The following is a 19,793-nucleotide window of genomic DNA, read 5'->3' on the forward strand; positions in this document are numbered from 1 at the left end:
TATGCATTATTAAATATTTTTAACTTTGTTTTTTAGCTTTCTTATTTATAAGTGATTAATCTGCTATTATTATTATAACATTAAATTATTCTGATTTATATATTTATATTTACCAGTGAGATTTATGCTTTCATAGATTCTTCTGTTACTAATAAGAGTCCTTTTATTTCAGCTTAAAGAATTCCCTTTAACATTCTTTTATGATTGATCTAGTGGTGATGTGTCTCTTTAACTTTTTTCAAGGCTATTAGCAAATTTTTTATCCTGAAAATTTTTCTCATAGTATGGGGGGGGGGTGCTCCCAGTTATGTAATAAGCTGCTTTTCTCTTGATGCTTTTAAGGTTCTCTCCTTGTCTAACTTTTGATAATGTATTACTTGTCTTAGTGTGGGTCTCCTTTAATTTGGAAGTCTGGGGGCTTTCTGAATCTGGACATGTTTCCTTTCTTAGGTAAAGAAAAGAGAAGTTTTTTGACATTATTCAACTATGTTTTTTGTTCCTTTGTCCTCACACTCCTTCAGAGAAAATAAGTGTCCTTTCATGGAAAAATAGGGCTGTTCACTCTCCAGCTTCCTCTCTTTGGGGACTTGAAGAATATTTATAATGATAAACAGTCTATCCTTCCTCCACCCGTTACCTCCCAGACCCCAAGAACCCTAATTATATTCTTCTCCTTCAAAGGGAGAATACAACCTCTCTATCCACAGAGGCCTAAATTACACATTCATGTAAGGTTTACACTCCATCTCACTGGTTCTGTATTATAACTGTACAAAGGAACCATCGAGGGGGCTTAAAAATATCACCAATCCCACTTGGAGAACAGAGCTCCCGGAAGGGCTGAGGCTTGCATTTCCATTGCCAAGTGATTGATTTCAGGTATGTGGCACTAAACTAGCCAATGGCTTATAAGGCCACGAAGTTCTGGGAAGGTTTTCTACATTAAAATGTTGTGAGCCTTAATGTTTCCAGAGATTGTTGTCTGTTTCAAGGCAAGGAGCTCTGTTTAGTAAGTGATCTGTGATTCTTATTTTATTTGTGCTTCATTTAACTTTCTGAGGTTGTTAATAACTTGATTTTCACAAGCTATAATTCACAGATAAGGAATCCAAAGTTCCGAAAGATTTCATACTTTCTCCCCAGTGATAAAGTAGGAACAGAGCTACCATAAACCTGCTTTCTCCGTGTTTCTGAACATAGGACTTTATTACTCTTTCCAGAGTTTTGGTAAGTCATCAAAGCCAAAACAAGTAAACAAACATCTAAAAATTTTGATTTGTAACATTTGCCAGTATTTGCAGAGTAAATTTTAAACCATGACCAATTTGAGTTATCATTGTTAGCTTATTGACTTAGATACAACAGGTTCTTAGGAAACAACTCCAGCAAGCTACTAGAAATTGGAGCGAATACTTCACTAAAGCAACCCAATCTCCAATGGTGAGAACCTTGTTTCTCCCTATTCTTCTAACAGAGCTTTATTTCAACACACTTTATCTCCTGAGAGTATATCTTTACACTGGAGTGTTGCATTGTTAGAATGAAAGCCCAAATCTTTCTTTTTCCTAAAGTGAGAATAAACATGAATAGAAGTGAATTTCAGCAGTTTCCTAATGTCTCATAATGATGCAAAGAGAAGTCTCAGAGGACTGTGTCACTCAGCATAATGGTGACACGAGTCTTTACCATTTGCTTTGTCTTTTTGCCATCTGAGATGCTGTGCATTTTGTTCATACTTACTGAACCCCACAGCAATGCTGATCACAGATTCATGACAGTGTGGTACAGTGAAAGCACCAAGGGCCTGGGCATACAGCCAGTGGAAACATTAATGATGAACCAACTCCAGGCTGCCCCAGTAGGCCCCGGGGAAGCTGCACAATTATATTGTGCTTGCTCAGCCCATTGCAAACTGTGGTATGACGGGCTCTGGGGACAGGCTCTCTGTGTCTCTGATTAAGCTTTCTGACCATCATCTCAACAGGGACTACAGATTGGAGATGTCCAATGATGGTGAACTTCCCTTCCAAGGATGGTGATGAAATATCTAACTTCCTTGTGATAAGAGTATATTTTTCAGTTAGAACAAATTTCACGCCACTTTTATAGCCTGATGTGTCCCTACTTCTAATGTTGAGTCCTGTAATTTACTAGCCATATGTTCCTCCCCATATGGCAGAAGTATCTATATATTAGGTCATGCTATGGTGGCAGACTACCACCATAATCTTAGCAGCAATCAATACTCGAAAGAACAATGATTTCTTGGAATTGAAAAATATCCATTCAGTCTTGGCTAAGGGTTTGACTCACGATTATCAATCATTCAGAAACTTCGGCTGTTGGAGCCCAACTGTCATCTCTCAACATGGCCATTCACTGAGGAAAAATCTCTCAGCAGTCCGAGAAGTTCTGACTTGCAAGATTTATGCATTGTCCTGTTATATAAGTTAATGGCTAGAACTATCTGTGTGGGCTCACCTGTCCATTAGTGGGGCTACAATGGGGCTCTGATTACATGTCCAGGAGGCAAAAAGCTGGGCATGTTTGGAAATCAGCCCACATGATCACCACAATAGCTCTTTACATATTTGAGTGATTATGATGTTAGTCTGCCTGTTCCTTTCTGGAGGAACTAGGCTAACTGACAGCTTACCTCCTACTTGCTGTGCTATAAGCTTTTTGCCTTCCTCATTGCTCACTCCCATCTCCTCTGAAAAGAGGAAACTTGATGAAGTTTGATTTCTCTCCACACATCGCTTCTCGGCCTTTTGGCTAAGATCAAGTGTGGTTTCTCTCCACATTGGTGTTTAGAGCACAGCCTTCCGGGCAGTTCTAATTGTGGCAAAACTCAGTGAGGACTCATTTCCGCTTCATCTGAAACACTTCAGTTAAAATTCTTTAGACCACAGCTGCATTTTGATAGGTTTAATGTCCTAATATTTGCTGGAAGAATATATCTAATTTCTCTCTGCCCTCTGTAGGATAACACTGTTTTTTTCTTTCCTGCATAGCCTCAGGTAGTTTAGGTATATTGGGTTGCTCCCATCACAGTGCTCCCATTTCTCTGTGTTTATTTGTAACTTCTTTCTCTGTGCTCTGTTGACCTGTAAATATTGTTTTGCTCTTCTCCCTATGTTCTTTACATAGTTTATTCAGAGCAATGTCCTTTTTGTATGGACACAAGAAGACAGTATATGCTATGCTTTTATAATGTGACTCTCAGTGATATTTCCCTCCTAGGGCATCTGTTCTTTCACCTAAGTCTCAGCTGCCTTTACTTCCTAGTGCCCCCAAAAGCAGGTCCTGAAGAGGGACTGGTTGGAACCAGGGCAAGTGGTAAGCTATGTGCTACCCTGGCATTGAGATGGGCCTGGCCAAAGTGCCATAATGCTTAACTATAAGTTAAGAGCTTTGTCATGGACAAATGCTGTCATGACCCAAAAAGTAGTAACTAGATTCGGACCCTGCTAGGGTTAGGAATGATTAATCTGGCTTGAGCACTGTAGTTTGAGTCTGTGGCACGATGTTCCCAGAAGAGCTGCCCTACAAGCCTCAATGTTATTTCTTACTGTGTCCATACAAAAATAACTAGTATTGAGATGTTGATAGTTGGAAAGGAGAAAAACACCTTAGGTGGTATTTTGCCTTTGGGCAGTCAGGAAGGGCTTTGGAATACCCTTTGGTGGTGTTCCCTTTGAACTTGGTGGGCCTTCAGGAAGGGCTTTCTTATGTTGATTTTGCCACCTGCAGTGTCAGCCCACAGTGCTGGGGAATTGCAGAGGCAAGAGAGCTGGAGAGAGGAGCATGAGATGGGCGGCAAGATGGTCTGAGGAGAGGCTAGCAAGGCGAACAGAGGGAGAAGAATGTAGAAGAATAATACAAGAGCAGGCACGTGGAGAGAGAGAGAGCCCAGGCTGCGTGATGGAGCACAGAGAAAGCAGGAGAGACAGGAGGAGACAGGAATGAGAAGCAGTGTGAGACTAGAATGGGAGGCTCAGAGAGACTAGGGCAGGCGCATGGGGAGAATGGAATAAACGGCATCTGATCAATCAACTGGCATGGCCCTCGTTTTGTCCACTGTCTACCCCATGGCCCAGGCCACCCCGGCTGGGCAAGCGGCCTGGAGGCCCCCCAAATGCGGGCAGCGAGGGGGAGAGCCGTCGAGGCACCCCTGGCCTCCCCTAAAGAGTTTTTACAGCCCTCATCTAAGTTTTTACTCATACTGTCAAGTTCCTTTACATCTTACCTGATGTAAATTTCCATTGTCACACTGTCAGGATCAGGGCAGGTTATATTTCTTATACTTAATCCAGCATAGAACTGTAAAGGCTTATCACCTTTGATGTAAAGAAGAGTGAGATTTAGCTCTGTTAATAACATTCAAGAGCAGGTTGGGTGTGTAGTAAGTAGGAGGCAACTAATCTTAGAGGGAAATATATTTTTTAACAGATATATTTATATAATGTATATATATAAAAGCACACAAGGCCCAACCTTTAACAACATGTTAGTGATCTCTTATAGAAGGGCTTAATGGCCCCTGGGTGAAATACAACAATCTTCACACTCTTTCCTTTAAGGATACATTTTTGTAGCATTTTCAGCCGTTTTTCATAACAAGTAACACAAAATATATTATTTCAGTTGTGCTTTGGGGCAGGGATTGGGGTTTGGTATGAAAACATCCAAAATATGATGGTGGGAAGGTGTAATGGTGGTAGGAATGGTGTTTGAATATTAAATGTAATCAAATTTATTGTGAACTACTTTATAAAATAAAAAAATTTATAAAAGAGTAGGTTGGATTTTTTCTTTTCTTTTTTTTTTAGGTTGTTGGTTACACCCAGCTATGCTCAGGGATTACTCCTGGCTTTGTACACAGGGATTCCCTCTGGTAGGCTTGAGGGACCATTTGAGATGACAGGGATCGAACCCAGGTAGGCAGCATGCAAGGCAAATTCCTTACTTGCTGTACTATTGCCCCGGCTCCAGCATGTTTCTTATGTACTTATAAAATGCCAGGTACTATGGATACAATTATGAGACACTTGGGTGAAAAACATTGTCAACTGAATAGGTATTTCATGAATACAAATAGTTGGTAATTAATAAAAGTTTAATTAATGGTTCCCAACGTTCATTTACATCTAAATCTTTTGGAATGGCACAAGTAGTCTGAGAACAAAGTAGCACTTGGTCTCACTGTCAAATATTTATGTATGGTTATGATGTTGGCTGTCTGAAATCTAAAATAAGATTAAAGGAAGATAAAAACAAAAAGTTGTCTATCCCAAGGGATCAGTGGTTAGCCAAAGTTGCAAAAGCTACCCCAGGTTAACAATAATCTGTTAATTACCATACTTTGGGGTACCATTATGTAATAACCCTGGCTGGTCACAAGGAAATGATATTTTGTTATGTAGGTTGCTGAAGCTCAGCTAGGCGAAGCCAAACATATATTACTAACTGGTCTAGTAACCAACAAAAAAGAAAACAAGCGGAGAACTTTGCAGGCATACTTTCATGAAGTCTTGCAGTCCTAATGATCAATACCTCTTTCTGTACTCATAAATCACAAATAATAATGCAGTCTGTTACCTCAAGGATTTATCTTCATATCACTTATCTTCCATGAGCTATATATAACCAATATAACATTTCCATCGTAGATCATTTTCCTTGTGTAAGCAGCTGAGGATGCAAAGGTGACGCACAATGCTTTCTCTTTTATCCACAAGAGAATCTATTATTAGTTCCTAGAAGGGATTTTAATGTTAGATGTTTTTTTCAATACCACATGTAAGCAAATGTGAGAAATAAGAAAAGCAACCAGGAATAAGATATACAATTTTTAGGAATAAGTAATCTGGGTAAGTTGAAGAGGAATCTAGAACCGAGAAGGTTCACAGAGAAGTTGCATGCGCGTGCTTGGGTGTGAAGTGTATTGCAGAAGAAGGATACCTAGGTTCTGGTGGTATATGCTGAGGACAGTGTGGTGCTCATGACTACTGGTTAGTCTTTTGTTCAATCACTCATAAGAGCAAAAAGCCGGAAAGAGAAAACTTGATATATTCTGCAGGCCTTTTTTGACAATGCTAGATAAAATTATTGGGTTTCTAACTGAAATCTCTTCAAAAGAAGATTCATTTTAGACTAGTCCGCTGTATTGTCTGACTACATTCAGTGTCCATGCAACCTTTGCTTTGTGTAAACAAATCAAAATTTTAGCTAGGACTCAAGATCTCAAAAGAATGAACCCTCTAGAAAGAAAAAGATCGGGGCAAGATAAGAAAGAAAGCTCTTGGTAGTCTGGGAAGGCTTTTCATGAGGAGAGGTTGCTCAGATCCAGCCTCTAGACAAAACACACAAGAACACAAAAAATACAGACATGCTCACATTTTATTAGAAAACTTCTTCAGTATCTTAATGTAAGAAGGAAAAATACCCTGGGTTCTGTTACTGGCTTCGAAGACTCAGACACTCCAGGACTTACTAAATATTGTGAGCCCCTGCTCTTCTCTGAACCAGTTGAGGGGCATGTGGAGTGTCCAGAGTGTGTCCAGTAGGCACTGTTGTGTTCAGGTGTGGCCCCCGTACTGTGTGGTCAGAGGTGAGTGAAGTAAGGTGTGATCCAGCAGAACAAAGCCATTCCTGATAGGCTCAGGGAGGAGTCATATCAAGAGAAAACCAGGGGTATTTCTCGGATTTCCTTGCAGGTTGAGCAGTAAAGCTCCAAGCTTAAGACTGATCCTGAAAGTTCAACAGGGCAGGGTGGGCTAAAAACATCCCAGGAGTTTTCAAAAATCTCCTCAAAAATATCTCTGCAGTCAAGTTAGAAAATGAAAGGCCCTCCAAGGTGCACAGCGGTTAGGGCGTCTGCCTTGCACGCAGCCAACATGGCTGACCCGAGTTCGATTCCTCCACCCCTCTCGGAGAGCCCGGCAAGCTACCGAGAGTATTCGATATGCCAGACACAGTAACAATAAGGTCTCCAATGGAGACGTTACTGGGCCTGCTCGAGCAAATCGATGATCAACGGGAGGGCCTCCAAGGTGAGCTGGCACAACCTCCCTGGCAGGGGAGATGGGAAACTTGAAGAACATGGGGTCCCCCCTTGTCCATTCCCTGCTGGACATCACCTGCAATCTTCTCTTGTTCTTCTGCATAGCTGACAATAACCATCACCAACATGAACTGAGCATTTTCTACACTCCAGTCCCAAGGCTAGTGCTCACCAGAGAATCCCACAAATGCTAGGTGTAAGAACATGAGTGAGCAAGAATTAAACCCTATATAGGTCCAGAGAGATGACTCAAAGAGCTACAATGCACACTCTCAGACTGGAGGCCCTGGGTTGATACCGGGCACCATGTGATCTCCTAAGCACCACCAGGATGGAGATCAGCCTCTGAACTCATGACCTCCAAAATTAAAAAATAAAATAAAAAGTAACAAAACATGAATCAGTTAGTTACTCACAGGCTAGAGTGGTAGTACAGCAGGTAGATGTTTGCCTTGCACGCAGCTGACCCAAACTCAATCTGTGGCATCCCATACGGTCCCCCAAGCCCTGCCAGGAATAATTCCTAAGTGCAGAGCCAGAATAATAGAAAATTTCTGGGTGTGGGCCCAAAAAAAACAAAAAATCAAACAAACAACAAAAAATTAGTTATTCCCATTTCAGTAATGAGAATAGTGAAATGCAAGGAGAGGAAGATCTTTCTTCAAGGACACACAATTAGCAACAAATTCAGCACACAGGTCTGCCCTATTCTCACACAAGGCCTTTGCTGCTCAGTTTTCCCAGGACTGTCCAGCATTTCTTCCTAGTCTCCTGCCAGAGTGAGAGCTGACACACGGCAAAACAAACAATGCAGAAATACATGGGGAAGGAAGCTGCTATTTCTGAGTCTTAGAGTCTACTAAGTTTGCCAATCAAAATTTTATGTCATCTTGGGGGTTGGAAAGCTGGCCATGTGACAGGTCAGGGTCTGAAAAGCAAATGCTAGGAGAGAGAACAAGAGAACAAGACTAGTTTATTACATAGTGAATAAGGAACAAGGAAGAAGGGAGGAGGGAACTAATAAGGGAGTGGAACACTGGGGGCAGGGACAGGACGCAGCTGATGGTACCACCCTCAGTTCTTGTTCTAATTCAACACAGGAAGGAAGGGGGACAACAAGACCACACTGAAGGGTACACTCCCGTTGTTCTGTCCAACCTGTAACTCAGTTCAGAAAAACATGTAACCACAGAGCTCGCTTACTTCTACCACAATGTCTTGGCTTTATCTGCATCTTATTCTCTGCTGACGCAAAGTAGAGGATGTAGGACACAGTGTGACACTGAGTGAGGCACAATCACAGCACCCTGTCTAGTCATTTTAAGTCAACAATGAGTAAGCAGTCAAGATGACCAAGGCCAGGGAATAAAGAAGACAAAGTTTTATGGCATTGGTCTGTGAACTAGTCAAGTCCAAGTGTTGGACTGGAATATTTTCAAGACAACATGTACCCAATTTAGATCACTAAGTGATTTAAGAAAAAAGGTGCTTTGACATTGACTCTTATTTCTGCTACCAAGTTGACATCAGTTCTGTGGCAGTGAACGTGCACTTGTGGAGAGAGGCTGCAGGCTCCGTACTTTCTTCCAGGTGATTTCACAAAAGCCAATGGTGGGACGGGGAGAAATTATTCAAATATGAAGAGGCTTTTCTAGGAGGGGAGAAGAAAGAGCTCGAGTTCCCCTTAGGACCTCCTTTTCCTGGCTTCCCATATCCCCAGGCTCAGAGTTTACCTTAGGAGTCTAGAAGGGGTTTTCAAATTCAGTTTGGTCCAGACTATTTCCTCTTCTAGGAAAAGGATCAAGTCCAAGCCAGGTTGCATCACTTGGGCCCACCCCAGTTCCTTTCAAAAGGGTTGATGGCTCCTTGATATGCAAATCATAAAACCCACTGATGATAACTGGTTCAGTGACTAATACTGTCCTGCCCTGCTGGCAGTTTTTTTTATCTCATGTTCCTGCTAATAACGATTCATGCCTTTTTCATTGTCAAAATCTCACAGAAGTGGGGAAAACAGAATTAGCTTTAATATTAAAAAATTTTTATAAAGTTGGGCTGGATACTTTGGATTTAACCGGCTTTCCCCAATTCCTCGCCCTACTGAATTAGTTGCATGTCTTAAGACAAATTGGTGGTGGGGAATGTGCACTGGTGGAGGGATGGGTGTTTGATCATTCTGTGATTGTAACCCAAACATGAAAGCTTGCAACTATCTCATGGTGATTCAATAAAATTGAAAAAAAAAAAAGACAAGTTGCCACAGGCAGCTCTTGTGGAGGCAGCTAGCGCGAGGCTGGGGAGCACTGAGCCGCGAGTTGTGCACTGAGCTGCCTGGGCTCACGAACAATACAGTTAAGATGGTCAAAGGTGATCCAAAGAAGCCTAAGGGGGAAAATGTCTGCTTATGTCTTCTTTGTGCAGACATGCAGAGAGGAGCATAAGAAGAAAAACCCCTAAGTGCCAGTCAATTTTGCCAAATTCTCCAAGAAGTGCTCCAAGAGGTGGAAGACCATTTTTGGGAAGAAGTCAAAATTCGATGAGATGGCAAAGGCCGACAAAGTTCGCTATGACTGGGAAATAAAAGATTACAGGCTGGCAAAGGGCGGCAAGAAGAAGGAGGATCCGAATGCCCCCAATAGACCACCATTGGGATTCTTCCTGCTCTGTGTCGAATTTTGCCCTAAGATCAAATTTAAACTCAGGCATCTCCATTGGGAACGTGGCGAAAAAGCTGGGTGAGATGTGGAACAATCTGAGCAACAGCAAAAAGCCACCTTACAACATCATGGCGGCAAAGCTGAAGAAGGATGTCGCCGATTATAAGTCGAAAGGGAACTGTGATGTGAAGGAGGGCGGGGGGCGGGGGGAGGAGGGGTAAGAGGAGGAGGAGGACTCTCCTTGAGAGTCCCTTAGAGTAGGGAGTGCATTAACACCCCTGTGCTGAGACCCGTCCGTTTCCCTCATTAGGTTTACTCTCACTCATGATCCCATCTAGTCTCAAAGTGCTCTAGGAGTTGACAGTGGTTTACATGCCGTGGCCAGGGGTGTCCAGGGTACCCTAAAACTATCAAAGGTGTACATACTTTCCAGCATTTTTAAAAAGGAAAGGCTCTCGTGTTCTCACTCTGTGCACTTTGCTATTGGTGTAACAAGGCATTTCAAACTGTTCTTTGGCATTTTCTTTTCACTTGTTAAAGGTAAAGGTAAAGGCCCTCCCGTTGATCGTCGATTTGCTCTAGCGGGCCCAGTAACGTCTCCATTGGAGACTTTGTTGTTACTGTGTTTGGCATATCAAATACTCTCGGTAGCTTGCTGGTATTAACTGTGGTTATTATCTAGAAATTCCTGAGTTCTCAACTGTATATATCTATAGTTTGTAAAAAGAAAGGAAAGCGAAACGACAGAGACAAACTTGCTGCTGGTGGCTTGGTGTGGAGCAGTGGGGAGAGGCATTTGGAGGGGCCGCGCTTCACTGCGCAGGTGGGCAGGTGGGTGGCAGTGGGGCTGCAGCCTGTCTGCTTGCGTATATAAATGCTAGAGCATTTTGCTGCCATTCTTAGCTGTGTAAAGAGCAAGGGGTCAGCCGGCATGAGAAAGTGTGTGGAGTTCCCTGGGTTCTGTGGGGTAGTACAACTTTGTTCGACTATAGAGCTCTCATGGACAGCACAGCCAAGAGCCATTATACCAATGAAAGTCTGAAACCTGTACTAAACAATTTACAACCTTCTGTTATTTTTGTGTGTATGTTTAGAATGCTGAGATGTTTTTGAAGTTAAATATTAAGTTTTTTTCTTTTTAAAAAAGACAAGCTGCCAAATCTCTCTGTGCCTCAGTTTCCCTCAGATTGTTAAATGAAGATAAGAATATCTCTTGGGGATAGGACAACTCATGACAAGCTGTGTGTGTATGTAGTGGAGCAAGGAGAAAGCCTCTTCAACAAATGCTGCTGGGAAAACTGATTAGCCACATACCAAAAAAATCAATCTGATCCCCTATCTCACACTACAATTAAGAGTGAGTTCAGGGGTCAGGAAGAGAGTATAGGGATTAAGACACTCGCCTTGCATGCAGCCAACCCTGGTTGGATTCCTGGCACCCATGGCAGGATAGTTCCCTGAACAAAGTCAGGAGTATGGCCCAATTACCCCCTGAAAAAATTAATTTAAATGGACTAAAGGCCTTGATATTAAATCCAAATCCATTGAAATACAATGAGGAAAACATAGAACTCCTGTTACATGTTGTCTTCAGAAGCATCTTAATATTAGTCATCATGAAGTGAAACTATCTTCTATAAAGTCAACGTATCAAAGCAAATGTGTTGTAGTTATTTTCCTTTTAATACTCAAAACCATGGTGATCTTTATTGTGGAAAATATGGAAGAGCAGGGACCAACTTGGGGGTGGGGGGGAACTGGGGACTGGCTGGGGTGGAGGGTGGAGTGATACAACGTCTGAGGCTTTCTCAAGATTTCTTACAAAGCGGTCATATGACTAATCCCGCTGGAGCTCGGGTTCACTGTGGCCTCTTCCCATGCTCCATGCTGCCTGCTGAGCTCAGGGAATCAAACAGACCCGGCATAGTCAGCACCTGCTGATCACGTGGCTTGCTGTCAGCTCTTGGCCAGTTTGCTCCAGGAAGTTCAGGAGAGCAGCCTTGTAAGCCCCATAAAGATACAGGATTAGAGAACCTGTGGAAAATGTGAGGTGGAGTTCTAACTTGTTGTCTTTTGCATAAATACCCAATTCTCCTCACTCCTCACATATAAAAGAGGACCAAGGCTGAAGCACCCGAAATCCTATCACAGCAAAATCAATGGCCATAGGAGAGTTTGGTAAGTAAGGAGTTATGGCCTTGACCTGACCTGCAGGAGTTAGGCAGCCAGCTTGGGGATACACTGTGAAGAGTAAAACTGCTGAGTGATTACAGAGGAGAACTTACAAGTCCTTTGCCAGGGCTATAATAGTGGGTTTCAGGCACAAACACAGGCTTGCTTTGTTTCTCATGGTTCTTTACCAATGTGGGGTCAACCACAGCACGTAGTCAATCAGCCTTATGGAACACCAGAGCTTGAACAGTCTCTCCTAACAGTCTCTCCCAAAGTCTTATCCTATAACAATCCATCCCTTTCTAGAAGTTATTGTGGTAGGTTTTTAAAGATTTGAACTTTAGACTGAATATACCCCTTACCAAGCCTAAACCAACTAATTAAGCTTCTCTGAGTAGCTCTTTTCCTATTTGTAGAATTGAAAAAATACCATAATATCATGGTAATCATCTTGAAAAACAGTGGCAGAAGGACTTTACTGCCTTACAGACATTATCACATCAACCTAGTGAAATCAAACAGGTGAAAGTCTGAAGTACTAAACCAGATATTTCCAAATGTAGATAACTTGCCACCCCCCTTTCCAGAAAAAAAAATCATTCGGCACTCCCTTAGAAGTCTACCTTCTTTAAGCAAATAGAAAGTACCCCCCACACTGTGCCCCTGGACCCTCCAGCTATACTCATGCACTCTAGGATGGTTCCATCACTCCTCACAGGGATGGTTTGTGCAATTTGGGAAACACTATTAAACATATATTCACTATATTCAGTAAAGTAATTCACTATATTCAGTAAAGTAATTTTTCACTTTGGAGTGCAGGAAAGAACACCATTCCCAGACCCCACCCCATGGAGGCTGTCACTATTACCCCTCCACTGTTCTGACCCGCCCTCCCACCCTATTTTTAGTTACAAGGAGGTCATACCGGGGTAGATTTTTGATGTGTGCCTTTCCTAGGGGAGGTAAATATACAGCAAGCATGTCCTCTCACTCTCTCCCCATGCTGTGGCAACCTTGGAAGCTACATTTTCTAGATGGCAGTGCTGTAAGCTAGAAGACAGACCACTGAGCTTGTACTACATGCGCATAAGAAAGAATCATGCTCTGTCCCTGAGTTTTTTAAGGTTGGCCTGTTACACCATTGCTCAGCGATCACTGCCTGAGTTCAGAACAAAAATTTCAGTAAAGATGTAGACCAATTTCATTCAAATTAATACACAGAAGATTGAGAATTAGCTTTAAGTCCTACTCCTTCTGCTCAAACCTTTTATTTTAATTAGGTATTTACTTTGTTTTACCAATGAGGATGGAACAAATCCTTACAGACAAAAAAAGTTTCCTTTTGCTACAAAATGTATTTATTACCAATCAGATAACATTCTCCATCTGCATATATAAGTACATACTATAGTTCTTGATACATGTCTTGTTTGCCAGAACAGTTCCTAACTCTTAAAATGTATACCAAACATATGTCTATTAAAATATAACTTAAATAAACTGCTAATGTAAAAGCTGGAAGTTGGGTCATTGACACAAGTTATATGTGGTTCTTGACTGCTGAGTCTAGAGCAATACTGACACCCTATGAGGAGACCCCACAGTTCATCAGGGGATAAGCACCTCAAGGTCACCTGCTGAGTGTGTGGCAGTTACTGTGACAGTTACACCTTCTGTGAAAAAAAGAGTTATGTGCAGACAAAAAACTACAGCATGGGGAGAATGAAGAGGCATCTCGTAGAATGTAGACACCATCTGGGTAAATGAACACCATCTGGGTAAATGAACAGGATAAAAGGGCTGCGAACATGACTGTTTACAGTAGATTTTGTGGCACCTTCTCACTGGGCAGTCAATAAATATCTTTAAATGAAAATAAGAATAAGATAGTCAGCTGGAACAGTGAGTCTTGGTGGCCAACATATGGTTTTCAAGATTGGGCCTTAAGTTGTGTGTTTTATGAATTCCATTTTTCCTTTGTTTCTTGGGAGTAAATGATCTATTTGGCAAGCCATTAATTTTCTTATCTTTAAATTCTTCATTTGCATTTAAAGACTTTCGCAGTATGACGGCTGTACTGGGGTCCATTGTTTTAAAGAGGAGCTTGGGGCACTCCATACAAAGTCTTGCCAAGTCTCTTGATGTAAAAAGACTGTTTGGCTCAGAATTTCTAGGATCTAGTTTTTTTTTTCTTTCTTCAAACAGTCTTTCCTTTGGGCTCCTGTTAATATCCTTAGCCAGAAACAGGCACGGACACTCATTTGTTGAGTTTTAATTTCTTCAAGAAAGATTTCTTGTGTATCAACTACCTCCAGTACCACAGCACCCTCAGGACTTGAATAATCGATCTCTTGTAGATCCATCCTTCACAGAGTTCTCCTCCTGGTCTGCCTGAGGGAATGGTTCTTGTTCTAAGGCCGATGCTAGGGGGAACGCCCCCTCAAAGCATTTTCTGGAAAATCACTATATCTTTTTGATGCTCATACCATCACTCTCATTCTCCATAAGGCTATGGCTGTAATTCTGGAGACACAAAGGAAAAGTTTCTAAACTCATCCTGGTTAATCATAGGAAGATGTCCCTCATCAATTGGAGTTAAAACTGGCTCTTCTTTTATGAAGTCTGGATCAAAATTACTGACATCTTCTCGGGATTTCTGTAAAAATAAAACAAGGATCATGTTTTTTTTTTTTTTAAAAAAAATAGCTTTTTTATTGAATCACTGTGAGATATACCCTTAAAGAAGCTGTTCATGATTGGATTTCAGTCATACAGTATTCCAGCACCCACCCCTCTGAACATTTTCCAGCACTCAGTGTTCCCAGGTTTCCTCCTGTAAGCCCCTCCCCTCAACCTCCTATCCCCTGCCTGCCTTCATTGCCTCTCTCTCTCTCTCTCTCTCTCTCTTGTGGTTTGTAATATTGATACTAAAAGGTCATCAAGAATATCCCTTTACCTACTTTTAACCCTCAGTTCTTACCCAGGGTGATCATTCCCAGCTACTATTGCCATACTGGTCTCTTCTCTATCTTATCTACCCTTAGCCCCCCCCCCCCCCCACACCTGTGGTTAGTTCCAACCACTGACCAATCCTTCTAACACCTGTTTTCCCTGGCCATGGATATTAGTCTTCTACTACACATTTTTTTTTATATAAACAAGGGTCACATTTTATGCGCTTGAGAGCTCATTTCAATGTGTTCACAGAATTGCTCTGTAGCATGTAAAAGGATTTAAAAAAAAACAGTTATGACAACTATATTAGTCCAAGATAGTAATTCTGTATTTGTTAACTAACAATTCATGTTGCAAAAACCAAGAACGCAGGTCTCAGGAATCTCAATTTAGATTAGGTGAGAATGGTTGCTGGGAGAGGTAGAAACGAGCAACAAGGCCCATGGAGAAATGTTGCATCATGAACACGTTCAGCCTCCTGCAGGGTAAGCTGCTCCACAGAGCATGAAGTTCTAGTCTGGGCATCCCAAAGACCACAGGGCTGGTGCAATGCTGCAACAATAGGAGAGAGAAGCATACTAGGACGGGCTAGACACTTACGATTCTGGGTCTGAAAGGTGGTTCCAGTTGGCGGTGGTTCAGTTGGGTCCAGTCAATTTCCTTGAAGAAAGGATGTCTCAAGATGGCATGTTCACCACCTTGAGCCAGGCTGCCCAAGCGCATGGTAGGGTTCTTGGTCATAAACTGAGAGAGAGTGGGGGAGAAAGAGTCAATTATTCAGCTATAGCCAATAAGCATGTCACAAGACAGGAGGCAGAAGCTCTGGAAGAGGAGCCTGTGTGAGACTTTCTGGCTCATCTTGCTTAACTAGCCAAATTTTCCATCCCAGGCAGCAATGCCAGCATGAATCATCCCGCAAGGGCCCAAATGCCTGGGTGTATTTCTGGCTCTCTCCTCTTCCACTTTAGACACAGCCACTGAGATAAAGTAGAAAGGGCCACTTTTCTGTAAATACCATGTACTTTTCTTTGTCCTTGAAAGAAAACGCTTATGAAATAGTCTGTGCAGTTGTAGCAGTCCGCATGATATGAATGGGCTACTTTGAGAAACAGTTGCATCATTTTTCTGACCTAAATGAACCAACCAGACAAGGAGTCCCACATGCTGATGAGACACATAGAGGGGAGTGAGAGACATTTCTTTGAAGATCTATATGGAGCAGCAGCGGCAATGGTGGAAAATTTACAAAGTTTCATATTTGGCAACAGGAAAAACAACATTGGTATCCTTCTTTAAAGATCCAAGATATCATAGTTTTAGTGAATAAGCTTTTTTTTTTTCTTCTTCTTCAAGAGTCTCTGTTAGTGGCGGAGATAGCTCAGTGTAGGGTACTTGCCTTGTATGTGTTAGGCTCTGGTTTCATACCCAGTAACCTGCTCCCTTCTGCCTCCCTGCCTCCTAAACTTCTCTGTCTTTCCAACTCTTGCATTTTGAAATGTCTGATGACTGACAATCTGTGGCTATACAGATCCCAAACTAAAATAGTATTGCCATAATATGTACGTATATAAAACCATATTTATAATAATTGGGACTGAGGCTTGGGGCTGAGCTCCTCTCCACATGTTTCAGGTTAACTCTGGTTTCACAAAATCACCAACAAGGGTAGTCAAAAAACAGCCTGGCTAAGGCCCACTATAGTAGTTATTCGTCGATTGCCTCGAGCAGGCCCCAGTAACGTCTTTTTCATCCTAGCCCTGAGATTATATTCAAGGCTCTTTAGGAGAATGAGACCCATCATTGTTACTGGTATTTGGCATATTTGGTACGCCACAGGGAGTTTGCCAGACTCTGCCCTGTGGGCAGGCTACATTCGATAGCCTGCAAGTTTGTCCAAAGTAGGAATGAGATAATAAGATGTCATAAAAAGATGTCTTGATAAGATGTCGCGTGGCCGCGAATGCAGCTGCGTGGTTCCGGGAGCTGGATTTTATAGTCTCTGAGTCTTGGCCGTTGATGGGATTACACGGCGCCAGGGGGCCAGGTGGTGGGTGTGACCCTCACCTACTGGAATTTGGAGGATCTGGGTGGAGGATGCTCAACTCCAATCCAAGTAGGCTTGGAGATCTCGGCCCCGGAACCCGCATGGATTTGTCCCTCTGCCAGCCACCACCATGCTGAGACCACTCTCCACACACATGAAGGTACTGGCAGAGGGACTATAGTAGTGTAATTCATTTTTCATGTGCAAAATGTGATTTGCAATTTCAAAGATGCCTAAGCTAATTTAATTTCCCATTTCCAAAATAAATTCTCCTATACAAAAAGATTTGGTTTAGTTTTACTTTAAATTAAGTTATTTGATGATGATGATGATGGTAATAACGATAATGATAGAGTTTTGATTTTGGGGGTTTTGTTTGTTTAAGGACAACAACACCCAGCTTAGCTCAGGACTTACTTCTTGTTCTGTGCTCAGGGATCAGTCCTGGTAGGCTCAGGGAATCATATGGGGTGCCAGGGATCAAACTCAGATCAAATGTGTACAAGGCAGGCTCTCTACTTGCTGTATTATCTCTTTAGCAAAAGGGCTTTGTTTTTTAGCTCATATCAGAAGTACTCTGAGGCAGATTCTGTGCTCAGGAGTAACCTTTTTTAGGTGCCCAGGAAACCATAAATAGTTCTGGGGATCAGACATATAAAAAAAAACCACATATTTGAACCAGGATCAGTCTCATGCAAGGCAAGTGCTTTATATCCTTCACTATCTCTCTAGCCTGAAAATCAAGTTAATTTAAGCAAATTTATGACAACTTATGGGATGCCCCTAGCACCCCTTTCCAAGTTGGATTTATGAACAGAAAACAAAAGTAATGTGTTCACTGGAATGGCTTTGGAGTGGAATCACTAGAGTAAATAAACCCTTAAGGTGCAGACACAAGACGGCAGTGTTGGGAGGTGGCCATTTCTGCTAAGTCACATGTCTTATCTGCTTCAAATAAAAGTAATCATGTGGAGGGAAGAAGCAGCAAAAAGCCTAAGAAAATCTGATAAGATATACTTATAAAGTGCAAACAAACAAAATTTCCTAGAGGTGGCAATGCAAAATGACAACAGCATGAGGAATAACATTTCCTCCTTTCTCCAGAGGAATGAAAGATGGCAGGTAGTACTGGACTGGCAATGGAATCTGTCAGTGAAAGTAGCTCTCAGAGCTCCATGATGCAGCCTATGTAGCCCCCATTCTAGTCATGTGCCGTAGATACTCTTAGAGATGACAGGTCTCGGAAATCTCACTTGTATCAGAATGAGGAGTTCAAACAGCTGAACACATCCCTGGATTAGCCCAGGCACTGCTGAGAGGAAGGTTGGAAATGCATATACAAAGACTAGATGAGTAGATTCTCTGGTCAAAGTGGATGGGATACAATCCCTCATAGAGTTAGTAGTGGCCAGTTCAAAACTAATGGGATGGGTACTTGATCATTGTATAACTGAAGCCCAAGCACAAAAATTGTAAGTCTATAACTGTACCTCGTGGTGTTTCACTAATAAATAAATAAATAAATAAATAAAACTGATTAACCAAAAAATGTTGCTACAAACAATACAAAACACCTCAGGATATGAGACTGGCAGAACAGACCCACATGCCTTGTGGGAAATCCCCAGGCCTGCCAAAGATGCAAGCAGAGGAAATCTGAATGTGTGGGTACAACTTGTTCTTCAGGGCAAAAGGAACTGTGTAAAGCTCTTGATGCCAGGGTGGCAGAAACCCGGGTGTCCAAGAGACTTTGCTCATTCTTCTCAGCCCCTGGAAGCAAGTCCAAAACTACAAAGAGGTCCTGTGGAAAGAGACTGCTTGAGGAAAAGCTGGGCCTTTTCCTTCTCTGAAAGCTGCATCCTTAGAAATGGAGAGAGGCAGAATAACCTTTTCAAGAGCAAGACACTTTTCTTTTTTCTATTTTTTTTTTTTAGATTTACAAATTTTTGTGCTTGGGTTTCGGTTATACAATGATCAAATACCCATCCCTCCACCAGTGCCCATTTTCCACCACCATGGATAACATCCCTCCCCCCCATCCCCCCTATCCCACCCTGCCTCTGTGGCAGGGCATTCCCTTTTGTTGTCTCTCTACTTTTGGGTGTTGTGGGCAAGACACTTTTCTTAGATTCTGATAAATCTTTTTTTTTTTTTAATTTGGGGGCCACACCCAGTTGTGCTCAGGGCTTACTACTGGTTCTGTGCTCAAGCATCACTCCTGACAGGCTTCGGGAACCACACGGGGTGCCAGGAATTGAACCCGGAGCACATGCAAGGCAAACACCTGCCCTGTTGTACTATCACTCTGATTGCTGATAAATATTTTCTAATAATCAAGTATTTTTTAGTTGTGTTGATCTTTCCAATATATCTCCCATGCAATGCTCAGGTAGCTATGTGGCAGTTAGAGCAAACCTGCGGCTTTGTGCATGTATGTAAAGCATATGCCCCTCATCCCTGAACTTCTCTCTGGCCCCCATTTTCACCGCTGTGGCAATAAGCATATTCACATTGTTACATAGCAATCATTACCCTAACATATGTACATTTGAGGATAAGAAAAATATTATTAACTATAGACCCCAAGTTTTGCATTATACTTTCATGACTTATAGCTAGAAGTTTATAGACTCCCAAAAGTGTTACAAATGGCAAGATTTTATACTTATCATAGCTGAGTAGAGTTTCCCATGAATATTCCATTCTATATGACATACCACATCTCTTCTACTGATGAAGATTTACATTGTTAATACATCTTGGTTACTGAAAATAATGCAGCAGTGAGCACAGTGTCTTTTTTTTTTTAACCATTCTATTAGCCATTTGGTGGTAACAAGCAATATAAAATAAATTATTGTGGGCCTGCTAGGGGGACAGGCTTAAGGGATGGTTG

General features: G+C 42.0%; 1 protein-coding gene and 1 pseudogene across 1 annotated transcript in view; one reads left to right on the top strand and one right to left on the bottom strand.

Moving 5' to 3' along the window:
- Positions 1–9,423: 9,423 nt before the first annotated feature.
- On the top strand, positions 9,424–9,944 carry LOC130041309 (high mobility group protein B3-like; annotated as a pseudogene).
- Positions 9,945–13,156: 3,212 nt separating this feature from the next.
- PRKCH (protein kinase C eta) overlaps positions 13,157–19,793 on the bottom strand; it is a 262,663-nt gene continuing 256,026 nt past the window's right edge. Inside the window, exons 13-14 of the mRNA XM_056134123.1 lie at positions 15,454–15,597; positions 13,157–14,554 (exon numbers count right to left, since the gene is read on the bottom strand). Of these exons, the coding sequence (XP_055990098.1) occupies positions 14,408–14,554; positions 15,454–15,597 (291 nt within the window). The 3' untranslated portion in view covers positions 13,157–14,407. The remainder of the gene's footprint in view (positions 14,555–15,453; positions 15,598–19,793) is intronic.

Source organism: Sorex fumeus, unplaced genomic scaffold (assembly GCF_029834395.1).
Source record: "Sorex fumeus unplaced genomic scaffold, SorFum_2.1 ptg000098l, whole genome shotgun sequence".
Lineage (NCBI taxonomy): Eukaryota > Metazoa > Chordata > Mammalia > Eulipotyphla > Soricidae > Sorex > Sorex fumeus.